Below are 14383 nucleotides of genomic sequence, written 5' to 3'. Positions count from 1 at the left end.
CTGTCTGTACCTCAGACTCCAGCTCATCAACTTGGAGCTGAGGTTCCTTGAGATGCAGACACTTACTGCAGATATGGTTGTCTGGGATTGCAATGCTGTCCCATAAACTCCCACATGCTGCAGTTGCAACACATCACCTGCAATACCATCCCTATCTAGCCTTGTTTAAAGTTTATGTAATTAATCAACTTCTGTTTTAGTTTTTAAACTAATTACTTGATCTAGTTTAGTTTTAGGAACGGAGGAACATTAGAAATAGGAGCAGGAATAGGCCATTCGGCCCCTCGAGCCTGCCCTGCCATTCAATTAGATCATGGCTGATCTTCTACCTCAATGCCATTTTCCCACACTAACCCCATATCCCTTGATATCTGTAATATCTAGAAATCTATTGATCTCTGTCTTGAACATACTCAATGACTGAGCCTCCACAGCCCCCTGAGGTAGAGAATTCTTCCTCATCTCAAGTGCTAAATGGCCTACCTCTTATTCTGAGACTATGTCCCCTGGTTCTAGATCCCCCATCCAGGGGAAACATCCTTCCTGTGTCTACCCTGTCGAGCCCTGTAAGAATTTTGTTTGCTTCAATGAGATCACCTCTCATTCTTCTAAATTCTAGAGAATATAAGCCCAGTCTCCTCAATCTCTCCTCATAAGACAATCCCGCAATCCCAAGAATCAGTCTGGTGAACCTTCGTTGCACTCCCTCTATGGCAAGTATATCCTTCCGTAGGTAAGAAGACCAAAACTGTACACAATGGTGCCGTCTCACCAAGGCTCTATACAATTGCAGCAAGACCTCTTTACTCCTGTACTCTTGAAATAAAGGCCAACATACCATTTGCCTTTCTAATTGTTTGCTGGACCTGCATGTTAGCTTTCAGTGACTTATGAACAAGGACACCCAGGTCCTTTTGGACATCACTTCCCAATCTCTCACTGCCTAGGAAATACTCTGCATTTCTGTTTTTCCTACCAAAATGGATAGCTTCACATTTTTCCACATTATGTTCCATCTGTCATGTTGTTGCCCACTCACCTAGCCTGTCTAAATCCCCCTGAAGCCTCTTTGCATCCTCCTCACAACTCACATCCCCAACTAATTTTGTGTCATCAGCAAACTTGGAAATATTACATTTGGTTCCCACATCCAAATCATTGATATAGATTATGAACAGCTGGGGCCCACGCACTGATCTTTGTGGTACCCCACTGGTCACAGCCTGCCAACCTGAGAATAATCCGTTTATTCCTTCTGTCATGACCAGGTGAGCAATGTGTCTAGGGGTCTGTTACTATCTTCACCTGGTCTTATTGTAACAGGGTTTAATTTTAAACACACTGTATTTTGAACTCCCCGTTTGTAAATCCTTGTTCACAGTTTGCAGATTATAAGACAAAGAAACCAATTCACACAGGCTCTCTCAGGTTTAAAGAAGAAAGATGAAATTTTATTAAAACTTACTCTAATAGAGTTCACGCCCATGGATATGTGACGTGCCCATGCTAGCATGTACACACGATACACACATGCAAATACGGACAGAAAAGAGAAGATGGAACAGTTTGAGGAAATATCTTGTTACAGTGCTTCGAGCTCACTGTGGTACTTCTGTAAATAGTCCTGCTTTTTGTTGGGGCCCTGTAGTCTTCTTAAAACCTTGTTCACATAGGAAAACTTTCTCTCTGAGTTTCATGTGTTTTCACAAGATTCAGTTCCGTGGGAAGGAGATGGAAGCAGGAACAGGCAGACAGGAGAGGCTGTAAGTCTTGCTTCAGCTCCAGGAGAGATCTTTACTCCATGAGCACACGGCTTTGTCTCATTTCAGATCCTGTTTTCTCCAATTTAAAACACTCAGTTCAAAACTCTGCAACAGCCAGTTAGTCATGTGACTAAAATTGGTCTGACCACTTCTGTGTATTGGGGAAGCAACAACTGGGTCCCCATTGTTTCAACATTGTCTGGTACTATGCAAATGTCCTTCCAGTCAGGGCTTGTAATTTTAAGTTTTTGTTCATATGGCAAAATAATGTGTGCCTCAGTCTTGGCGGGGGGGAGGTTGCCTGACACTACTCTGTTTTCTGTCCATTAACCAATTCTCAATCCATGCCAGTATATTACCCCCAATCCCATGTGCTCTAATCTTGCTTACTAACCTCCTGTGTGGGACTTTATCAAAAGCCTTCTGAAAATCCAAATACACCACATCCACTGGTTCCCCCTTATCTATTCTGCTAGTTACATCCTCAAAAAACTCCAATAGGTTTGTCAAACATGATTTCCCTTCCATAAATCCATGTTGACTCTGCCCAATCCTACCATTATTTTCAAGGTGTCCAGTTATAACATCCTTTATAAGAGATGCCAGCATTTTCCCAGCTACTTAGCAATTAGGAAAGCTAATGGTATGTTTAGTTTAGAGATACAGCACTGAAACAGGCCCTTCGGCCCACCGAGTCTGTGCCGACCATCAACCACCCATTTATACTAATCCTACACTAATTCCATATTCCTACCACATCCCCACCTGTCCCTATATTTCCCTACCACCTACCTATACTAGGGGCAATTTATAATGGCCAATTTACCTATCAACCTGCAAGTCTTTTGGCATGTGGGAGGAAACCGGAGCACCCGGAGGAAACCCACGCAGACACAGGGTGAACTTGCAAACTCCACACAGGCAGTACCCAGAATTGAACCCGGATCGCTGGAGCTGTGAGGCTGCGGTGCTAACCATTGCGCCGCCTCTTTATCGCAAGAAGATTTGAGTATAGGAGTAGTGAAGTCTTGCTTCAATTGTATAGAACCTTGATTAGACCACACTTGGAGTACTGTGTGCAGTTTTGGTCCCCTTACCTTAGGAAGGATATTATTGCTATAGAGGCAGTACAACGAAGATTCACCAGACTTGTTCTGGGGATGGTGGGACTGTCCTCTGGAGAGAGATTAGGGAAACTGGCCTCATTTCTCCAGAGTTTCAAAGAATGAGAGGTGATCTCATCGAAACCCACAAAAGGCATAGGCAGAGTAGATGCAGCTAAGATGTTTTTTCTGGTTGGACAGTCTAGAACCAGGGGACACAATTTCAAAATAAGGGGGAAGCCACTTAGGACAGAGATGAGGAAAAATTTCTTTATTCAGAGGGTTGCGAATCTTTGGAATTCTCTACTCCAGAGCGCTGTGAAAGCTCAGTCATTGAGTATGTTTAAAAGAGATTGACAGATTTCTAAATACAATGACATAAGGGGATATGAGGATAGTGTAGGAAAAAGGCATTGAAGTGGATCAGCAGCAATGATCATATTGAATGGCGGGGCAGGCTCAATGCGCTGAATGGCCTACTCCTGTTCCTATGTTCCTACTGCTGTCAGGCTAACAGGTCTGTAGTTCCCCGTTTTTCCTCTCCCTCCTTTCTTAAATAGTGAGGTTACATTTTCTACCTTCCAATCCTCAGTAACCATTGCATAATCTATAGAATTTTGGAAGATGATCACCAACGCATCCACTATCTCTACAGCCACCTCTTTCAACACTCTGGGAGGTAGATCATCAGGTCCAGGGGATTTATCAACTTTAAGTACCATTAATTTCTCCAGTACAACTTTTTTACTAATACTAATTTCTTTCAGTTCCTCATTCTCGTTAGTCCCTTGTTTCTTTAGTATTTCTGGGAGGTTGAAGACAGAAACAAAGTATTTGTTTCGTTTCTCTGCCATTTCCTTATTCTCCATTATAAATTCCCCTGTTCCTGCCTGTAATGGGCCACATTTGTTTTTGCTAATCTTTTCCTTTTTACATACCTGTAGAATCTTTTACAGTAGATTATGTTTCTCGATAGTTTACTTTCTTTTCTATTTTCTCTTTCTTTATCAGTTACTTGGACCTCCTTTGCTGAATTCTAAAATGCTCCCAATCCTCAGGCTTACAACTTTTTTGGCAACTTTATAAGCTTCTTCCTTTCATCTAATGCAATCTTTAACTTCTGTTGTTAGCCGTGGTTGGATCACCTTTCGTGTTGGGTTTTTGTGCCTCAAAGATTTGTAAATTTGTGATAAACCATGTATTGATTCTTTAAATGCTAGCCATTGCCTGTCTACCCTCATACCTTTTAATGTAGTTTCCCAATCTACCACAGCTAACGTGCCCCTCAAACCTTCGTAGTTTCCTTTGTTTAGCTTTAAGACTATAGTTCCAGATTGAGCTACATCACTTTCAAACTCAATGTAAAATTCTATCATATTATTGTCACTTTTCCCTCGAGGCTCCTGAACAACAAGGTTATTAATTATCCCTTTCTCACTGCACAATACCAGATCTAAAATAGCCCATTCTCTTGTTGGTTCATCAACATACAGTTCTAGAAAAGCATCTCGTATACATTCCAGGAATTCACCCTCCACAGCATTAGTGCTAATTAGGTTTACACAGTCTATATGTAGACTGAAGACCCCCATGATTACTGTATTACCCTTGTTACACACACCTCTAGTTTCCTGATTTATACCGTGCCCTACATTACCACTACACTGTTTGGTGGCGTATAAACAACTCCTGCCAATATTTGCTGCCCCTTGCTGTTTCTTAGCTCTATCCAAACTGATTCTACATCTTGATCCTTCAATCTAAGGTCTTCTCTCACTAATGTACTGATCGCATCCTTTATTTACAGCACTACCCCACCTCCTTTTCCTTTTCGCCTATCCTTCCTAACTGTCGCATACCCTTGAACATTCAGTTCCCAGCCTTGGTCACCCTGCAGCCACATCTCCATAATGGCAATTAGATCATGCCTGTTTGCTTCTATTTTTGGTATCAATTCATCTACCTTGTTGTGAATGCTGCATGCATTCAGATAGAGTGCCTTTAATTCTGTCTTTTTATTATTTTCATGACCTCTAGCCTTATCTGCTGACGCACTCTTAGGTTTATGCACACTGTCCCTTCCTACCACACTCAGATAATCAATTCCCTTGTTGCTACCTTGTGCTCTTGCCTTCTCGCTCTTTAAATTATCACATCTTCCCTCACTTGATCCCTCACCCCCACTATTTAGTTTAAAACCGTCTCTATCACCCTCATTATATGACTTGCCAGAACACTGGTCCCAGCACAGTTCAGGTGAAGACCGTCCTAACTGTACAGCTTCCATTTTCCCCAGTACTGGTGCTATTGTCCCATGAATTGAAACCCATTTCTCCCACATTAATCTTTGAGCCATGCATTTAACTAATTTTATTTACCCAACTCCAATTTACTTGCGGCTCAGGTAATAATCCAGAGATTACCACCTTTCAGGTTCTGCTTTTTAATTTAGCCCTGAGCTGCTCATACTTCCTATGAAGAACCTCTTTCCTAGTCCTATCTATGTCCTTGGTACCCACGTGGACCAAGACAACTCCCCTCCATCTGCAAGTTCCTCTCCAGACATGAGCAGATGTCCTGAACCCTAGCACCAAGTAGGCAACGCAGCCTTCTGGACTCTCGCTCTTGGCCACAGAGAACAGTGTCTATCCCCCTGACTGTACTATCTCCTACTACCACTACATTCCTATTTATTCCCACTTGAATTGTTTCCTGTACCATGGTGTCATGGGCAGTTTGCTCATCCACCTTGCAGCCCTTGCTCTCAGCCATACATGCTGAAAGAACCTCAAACCTGTTGGACAATTGCAAGGGCTGAGGCTCCTCTACATCTTCCTCTTTGATCCCCTTACCTGCCTCACTTGCAGTCACACCCTCCTATCCCTGACTATTGGCCAAATCAGAAGACACTAGCTATCCTATGGGGTGTGACTGCATTCTGGAACGAAGTGCCCAGGTAACTTTCCCCCTCTCTGATGCATCGCGGTGTCTGGAGCTTGGCCTCCAGCTCACTGACGCTGATCCGAAGTGCCTCAAGCCACAGACACTATAGATGTGGTTGCCATGGATCCTGCTGGTGGCCACCAACTCCCACATGCTACAGTTGCAACACATCACCTTCCCTGCCATATTTATTGTGTTTTAACTATTTGATTAATTAACTAATTTTATTTTTTTTAAATTAATGCCTTGACTCACCAACCACTTACACTATTAATTTAAACTTTAGTAATACCAATAAATTTTACCACTTATAAGGTAGCTATTTGAGGGTTATTTTTTTTAAAGAAAATTTTACATTTTTCAAATTTTCCAGCTATTTATGCACAATCCCTAACAGCAGTTACTCACCAACCAATCAACTTATGCCTTTCCTGTGATGTCACTTTTAGATTTTTTTTTTCATTCTTCAAACCCAGCACGCGCAGACCTCCAGCCAGGTAGTTTAACTTAAACGTTTACCTGTAAACTTACTCCCTCTGCCCCTCCTTTTGCTGTTACGTTATGATCTTTCTTTCTCCTACGCTGTTCACCTCTCTCTGCTGCTGCTGTGCTGTGCATCTGTTTCAAATGCTTGTGGCCAGTCCCCTGGTTCTGCACATTCTCCTGATGCTCTGATTGTGATTAGTTATGATCTTCATGAATTCCCCAGATTTTAGAATTGTCCCATGGATTGGAAGGTAGCAAATGTAACCCTGCTGTTCAAGAAAGAACGGAAACAGAAAACGGAACTATAAGCCAGTTATCCTGACATCAGTAGAAGGGAAAATGCTTGAATCTATTAAAGATATGGTAACAGGGCACTTCGAAAATCAAAATATGACTAAGTATAGTCAACACGGTTTTTTGAAAGGGAAATTGTGTTTGACAAATCTGTTAGAGTTTTTGAGGTTTTAACTAGCAGGGTAGATGAAGGGGTACCAGTCAATGCTGTATATTTGGATTTTCAGAAGGCATCCAATAAGGTGCCACACAAGAGGTTCTTACACAAGAAAGGGCTCATGGAATTACAGATAATATATTAGCATGGATTGCGAATCGGCTAATGAACAGAAAACAGCAAGTTGAAATTAACAGGCCATTTTCAGCATGGTAGAATTGAGTGGAACATCAAAAGAATCAGTGCTGAGGCCTCAGCCATTTACAATCTATATTAATGAATTAGATTGAGGGACCGAGTGTAACATATCTAGGTTTGCTGATGATGCAAAACTAGGTGGGAAAGTAAGCTGTAAGGAGAATGCAAAGAGCCTGCAGTTGGATATGGACCACTTAAGTGAGGAGGCAAGAAGATGGTGGATGGAGTATGATGTGCGAAGTGTGAAATTATCCACTTTGGAAGGACAACTGGAAAAGCAGAGTATTTTTTTTTAAAAAGGTGAGAGATTACTAAATGTTGATATTCATGGGATTTTGATGTTCTTGAACATGAATTAGGGAAAATTAACATACAGCTACAGCAAGCAATTAGGAAGACAAATGGTATGATATCCTTTATTGCAAGGTGGTTGGAATGTAAGAGCAAAGAAGTCTTGATGCAGTTATTTAAGGCTTTGCTGAAACCACACCTGGAGTACCATATACAGTTTTGCCTGCTTACCTAAGGAAGGATTTGTCAAACACAATTTCCCTTTCAACTAACTGCGTTGACACACCACTGATACAGCTTAAATGTGAAATACCAGTGATCAGCATTAGTGCACTGCAAACTCAGATTGGTGATCTTTTTAGGTTTCTTTTATCAACTTGGGGAAACAATGAGCAAGAAAAGACCAGCCAGTCCATCGAGCCTGCCCCACACCATGGCAGTTCCTATACTGGCTGGCCACTTCCACCACTGAAGGCAGCAGCACAGGTAGATAAGTGGTTAGGAAGGCATATGGGATACTTGCCTTTATTAGCCGAGATATAGAATATAAGAGCAGGGAGGTTACGATGGAGCTGTATAAAACACTAGTTAGGCCACAGCTGGAGTACCGTGTACAGTTCTGGGCACCACACTATAGGAAGGATATGATTGCACTGGAGAGGATGCAGAGGAGATTGACCAGGGTGTTGCCTGGGCTGGAGCATTTCAGCTATGAAGAGAGACTGAAAAGGCTGGGGTTGTTTTCCTTAGAGCAGAGAAGGCTGAGGGGGGACATGATTGAGGTGTACAAAATTCTGAGGGGCATAGATAGGGTAGATAGGAAGAAACTTTTTCCCTTAGCGAAGGTGTCAATAACCAGGGGGCATAGATTTAAGGTAAGGGGCAGGAGGTTTAGAAGGGATTTGAGGGAAAACATTTTCACTCAGAGGGTGGTTGCAATCTGGAACGCACTGCCTGAAGAGGTGGTAGAGGCAGGAACCCTCACAACATTTTATTAGTATTTAAATGAGCAATTGAAATGCCATAACATACAAGGCTATGGGCCAAGAGCTGGAAAATGGGATTAGAATAGTCAGGTGCTTGATGGCCGGCACAGACACGATGGGCTGAAGGGCCTGTTTCTGTGCTGTATAACTCTATGACACTCGCTTCACCAGCCTGTCCTGCAGCCATGTAATCACCTGGAAGATGCAAAAAAAAAAGAGAAAACCTTTGGGTCAATAAATAAAAGAAAAAGTGCTCTGGAAAGTTCCTCTCCGGTGATCAAAACCAGTCCAGGGGATCACATGACCACATTATCTGTAAAGCCACTTACCTTCTATATGTTGCAATCTCTGACCCAGTCAAGGACAAGTCCAACTCGCTCTTGAAAGCAGAGTCAACACTGACTGCACCAGTCAGCAATGCATTATTAACCTCCTTGTTTGTAAGGAACAGAACTGCTTAACAATTTTTTTAATTGATTAGAGTTGCTAAAAATCCATTACTGTCTTGCAAAACTGACAAAGATGCTCTTTCAGCTTTTTCCAGGGATAGAAGGCTGGCCATTTGTGCGATACTTTGGTTCTTGTGGTCGAGTAATTGTGACTCCGTGGACTATTCCTATCAGAGAGTTTTATAATGCATCTTCTGAGGTTACTGCAGATATAGCCTACCAGCTTCTGCAAATTACTCACTCTCTGAGAAACAATGACTTGAATTATTTCTTATACTATACCAGCGTCCACGATAACATGTTTGGCACTTTTGAAGATGGACGTCTTTACATCACAGACACCAGCACAATAGGCATCATTGACAAAAAGGAAGGTAGGTATTCCTGCTGTAGCCTTTTAGTTAACAGGACATATTACATATGTTGCCGTTAAATACTGCCTAAATGTTGTAACTTTTTTGTACAATTCACTTCTGTTACTCCATCCCCCTCCCTGGCAACTGTCGGAGGATGGAGCAGACTGTTCACAACCTTGGGGTCACATTTGACCCAGAGATGAGCTTCCAACCACACATCCACACCATCACCAGAACCGCCTACTTCCACCTCTGTAATATTGCCGACTCCACCCCAGCCTTTGCTCATCTGCTGTTGAAACCCTCATCCATGCCTTTGTTATCTAGACTTGACGATTCCAAACATGTTTAGTTGAACTCCCATCTTCTAACCTCCATAAACCTAAGCTTATCCAAAACTCTGCTGCCTCTATCCTAACTCACATTAAGTTCCATTCATCTGTCACCCCTCTGCTCCCTGACCTACACTGACTCTGGAATAAGCAATGCCTCGATTTTAAAATTCTCATCCTTGTTCTCAAATCCCTCCATGGCCTCCCTCCTCCCTATCTCTCTAATCTCCAGCTCATCTGCGCTTCTCCAATTCTGGCCTCTTCTGCATCCTGAAATTTAATCGCTCCACCATTGACGGCTGTGCCTTCAGCTGCTGAGGACTTAAGCACAGAAATTCCCTCCCTCAAGCTCTCCACCTCTCTTTCCTCCTTTAAGACACTCCATAAAACCTTACTCTTTGACCAAGCTTTTGGTCATCTGTCCTAATATCTCCTTATGTGGGTTGGTATCAAATTTTGTTTGATAATGCTGCTGTGGTGCACCTTGGGACATTTCACTATGTTGAAATCGCTATATAACTATAGCTTGTTGTATCAATTAATTTTAAACAACTTTACATTAATTAATATATATATTTTAAATTAATACATTTTAATGAGTTTTTTTTAGTAGCATTCATCTTTCCCTCATTAGGAGCAGTTATTCAACTTGTCCCTGGTCAACAGGCTCCTGGGTCATTCCACTGTTTAATTGCTCTTACTTCTACACATAAGATGACTCCATAATATAACACAAAAAATGCTATTTGCAAAAATGCTACTTAATATGATAATCCCAAATTCAGCACATTAGCTAACCATATTAGCTAGCTAGCTTTAGGTGAGTTCACTGTTAGACAATATGCACAAAAGTAAAATTTCACTTGTTCAAAGTTTGACCCTTCAAACAAGATAGTTTAGCTGGGGAAACCATGTGTAGTGAGTTTACACATTTCGGGCTCAAATAAAGTTCTGTTACAATCTGCCACCTTTTTACAGCTGTGTGAACTATAAATCACTAATCTAAATGCCCTTATAAGGCATGAAGCTCTCTAAACTACAAGATGTATATGTGACCAAGAGGCAAAGTCAAACTATTGACAACATGGGTGAGTGGACTTCATCTCATATGCTATTTCCCTTCATTTTCCCATACACCTTATTTTCCTCATTTAAGGTCACTTCATTAAGTCTCACACAGTAACATATATGAATCCTTCATATTGGACAAGATAAGCATGCAGGTTCTTATCTTCTCTTGAAGTCTGACTTTTGTATTTCAATAAGAACAATTAGAACATGAAACTGTGTTTAACCTCTGCTCTTTTAAAATACATTTTAATCCTTTTCTTGCCCATGCCTCCTAACCTTATCAATTCCAAAAGGCTTGAATAAATATGTATAAAGCCTAGTTTAAAATTAAAAGGGGCAATGCCTAAAAAGAGATACATGCCGCAGACTAACTTACAGTGACGTCCACTTTACTTTTAATTTAATCCCCATCACTAAAAATGCCTGATGAGGGATTATGGCAGGTATGTGATGGAAGCCATAAAATTAAAGCCAGCAAACCCAAAGAGTTTAAAGAGAAGCTGATGTATTGTGTAAGTATTCACCAAAAATGATTTATATACACAATAGTATAATTACATCTCTATTTTCTGGCTATTAAAAAAATACTGATATAACCGAATCCACAATGGGATCACAAGATTGAATCAGCATTTGCCCATCTGAACTCAAATATCTATTGAGAACCCATATGCCCCCATGTGCCTCAGTGGTAATACTCTCATCTGAGTTAGAAGGTTGTGGGTTTAAATCCCACTCCAGAGAATTAAGCCCAGAAATCTAGACTGACACACCAGGGCAGTACTGATGGAGTGCTGCACCATTGTCTTTTGGATGAAATGTTAAACCTGTCTGCTCTCTAAAGCGGACCTAAAATATCCCATGGCACTATTTTGAAGAAGAGCAGGGGAGTTATCCCCGATATCCTGATGAATATTTATACCTCAGTCAACATCACAAAAACAGATTATCTGGTCATGATCACATTGCTGCCACGTTTCCTAAATTACAACAGTGATTACACTTCAAAAAGTATTTAATTGGCTGTAAAGTGTTTTGGGATGTCCTGAGGTTGTGAAAGTCTTTTTTCCTCACCCAGTCACAGAATATCGCTATTTCTTAAATTATTCAATAAAACACAATTTTCTAGCAATTAGAAAGCCATCTGATATCTGAGATGTCAATTCAACATCAGCAAGTGGTAGGGACACTGCCTTCAACAAAAAGAGCCAGGAAAATCTTTTATTTTGAAAAAGAGAGAACAGTCCTTATTTACACTGATGTAAATACTATTCACCATTTTTCCAGGACTTCCGCAACCCTTCACCAAAGTGACAATGGACAAGCAGGAGTATCGATTAATAAAGCATACGGGATCTTGGGCATTATAAATAGAGGCATAGAATACAAAAGCAAGGAAGTTATAATAAACCTGTATAAAACACTGGTTCGGCCTCAACTGGAGTATTGTGTCCAGTTCTGAGCAACACACTTCAGGAAGGATGTGAAGGCATTAAAGAGGGAACCATTCACGGGAATGTTCCAGGAATGAGGAACTTCAGTTATGTGATAGATTGGAGAAGCTGGGGCTGTTTTCCTAGGAGAAGATTAAGAGGAGATTTGATAGGGGTGTTGAAAATCATGAGGGTTCTGGACAGAGTAGATAGGGAGAAATTGCTCCCATTGGTCAAAGGATCCAGAACCAGATTTAAGGTGATTGGGGAAAAAAAGCAACAGTGACATGAGGCAAAACATTTTTACGCAGCCAGTGGTTAGGATCTGGAATGCACTGCCTGAGAGTGTGGCGGAGGCAGATTCAATTGAGGCCCTCAAAACAGAATTGGATTATTATAGGAAGAGAAAAAAATTGCAGGGTTACGGGGAAAAGATGGAGGGTGAGACAAAGTGAGTTGCTCTCAGAGAGCGGTGCAAACACAACGGGCTGAATGGCCTCATTCTGTGCTGCAACCATTGCATGATTTTATGAATCCTGTTGGAAATTCACCCCCAGAATTTGTGCTGCCTGTGATTATAGAAATACTGGTTTATTGCTACTGGGACTAAATATTCCGATTCATGAATGAGTTGGTTCTGAGTTTGTTCCAAGTCTCTCTCTCATTCAAGCCACTTACTGCAGTAAATACAAGTTCAACAGATTTGAACCATGGGCTGAATTTTAACCTCGATGGACGGGAGTGTCCATCAACTGAAGTCAGGTGGTGAACCCGCCTCTGCCTGGCCTGGGGATCCAGACCACATTTTGCGGTGCCCAGGCCTTTAATTGGTCTGAGGCAGGACTTCCACCTCATTGAGGCATTAAGTCCCGCCTAATGGAGCTGCCGGCCAATCAGCGGACCGGCAGCTCTTAGTCCCAACCCAGCTTCAAGAACAAGAGGAATGAAGCCCCCGGGAAAAGATAAGTTTTTGGGGCCTCGCCAAGGATGATCAGTTGGGCTGTGGCGAGGCAAGTGTGGGGGTGTGGGGGGATGGGGGGTTGGAACATCGGGTGTGGCCCTCTGTCGGGCACAGGGCACCTGATAATGAGGTCTCGCCCCCAGGCTGTCAGAAAGCCGCCTGCTTTTGTCAGGCAGCTTTTGTCAGGCCTGGGCCGCCTGACCGGCCAAGGGTAAAATCCCCGTGGCGGCGAGCAGAGGCCCTTAAATGGGTGTTAACTGGCCACTTAAGGGCCTTGATTGGCCTGGGGCGGGTGGGCCGGTTTTCGCCACTGCTGCCCAGTGTAAAATGGCGGCGGAGGCAGGAGCAGGTTGGGAAGGCCCCCGCCACCCCCCCCCCCACCTACCTGCTGAGCCTCCCACTCCATTTTAGGTCAACTCCTCCTCCTTTCCCCCCCCCCCCCCCACCTCTACCAACCCACTCTTTGGGGGTCAGGGGGTGTAAAATTCCGGCCCACGTTGCTCAATTTTCAGTGCCAAGCAAGTTTTGTGTTTGCGTATATTTAATAATATATGATGATTCCTTTACATGTTATGCCATGTTTCTGCAGATAAGGAATTTGTACACGAAATACATGGAGAAAACGATGTCTTCTCTTGTTTGGCTTCAGACTGTAAAACGGAGCTTTCACCTTGTGGGAACGTCAGTGAGGCACAGAACTTTATAAAGGTGTGCAGGGACCTCCTGTCTCACTTATTAGCAGACAAATTCAGCTCTTCTCCATCTCTCCAACAGAAAATAGATAGATTTCTGAGTCTCTGCAGTGATGAGATGCTCTCTACCAAGGTTACCCTTGAGGCAGCTAGTTGTCTTATGGAATTGTTAAGATCCCAGCGATCTTGTGATCCTCGTTTTGAATACAGATATCCAGAATGCAAATACATTAAAGGCTATTGATATCCAGTTTGTGTTGTGTGCGTTTTGCTTCTCAACGTAGGAGAGATCCTAAGTCTGCAAAGTCTGTGTTTTTCTGAACTGAAATGAATCCTTGGTATTGGTAATAATGGCATTCCAATACAAATGCTATCTAGGCGGTATGGTCCTGCAATGGTTATGTTATTGGATTAGTAATCTGGAGGTCTGGACTAAAAATACAGAGAATGTAAATTTAATTCCCATCATGGCAGTTTGAGAATTTGCAATGTTTAAAACAAAATCCAGAAATAAATAGGTGATATCCATAAAAGTGACCATGAAGCTGTCCAATTGTCACAAAAACCCAATTGATTCAGTAATATCCTTAAGTGAAAGAGACCCAGTCTGGCCTGTGTGCGACTCCAGTCCCATACGAACATGACTATTCTTAACTGCCTTCTGAATTGGCCAAGGAAATCAATCAACTGCATCCAAGGTAATCAATACTGGCCTTGCCAGCAACACCCATGTCCTAAGAATGAATGAAAGAAATGTCAGCCGAACTCAGTTGGTAACATTATTACCTGTGAATCAGAAGATGTGGGTTCCAATTCAAAACAGGATTTGAGTGCATACTGTAAGGAGCAAGTGGTGCACTATTGGAGG

At 42.2% G+C, this 14383-nt stretch overlaps 1 protein-coding gene across 3 annotated transcripts in view; it reads left to right on the top strand.

Annotated features, from left to right (window-relative positions):
- Positions 1 to 13765, top strand: part of dipk2b (divergent protein kinase domain 2B) — a 37911-nt gene extending 24146 nt beyond the window's left edge. For all 3 annotated transcript variants that reach the window (XM_068040674.1, XM_068040673.1, XM_068040672.1), the window contains 2 exons: positions 8756 to 9044; positions 13413 to 13765. In XM_068040674.1, coding sequence (XP_067896775.1) covers positions 8756 to 9044; positions 13413 to 13759 — 636 coding nt within the window. In that variant the 3' untranslated portion in view covers positions 13760 to 13765. The remainder of the gene's footprint in view (positions 1 to 8755; positions 9045 to 13412) is intronic.
- The last annotated feature ends 618 nt before the right edge of the window (positions 13766 to 14383 follow it).

The sequence above is a fragment of the Heterodontus francisci genome, chromosome 10, assembly GCF_036365525.1.
Source record: "Heterodontus francisci isolate sHetFra1 chromosome 10, sHetFra1.hap1, whole genome shotgun sequence".
NCBI classification, from domain to species: domain Eukaryota; kingdom Metazoa; phylum Chordata; class Chondrichthyes; order Heterodontiformes; family Heterodontidae; genus Heterodontus; species Heterodontus francisci.
This window is presented reverse-complemented; position numbering and strand designations above follow the sequence as displayed.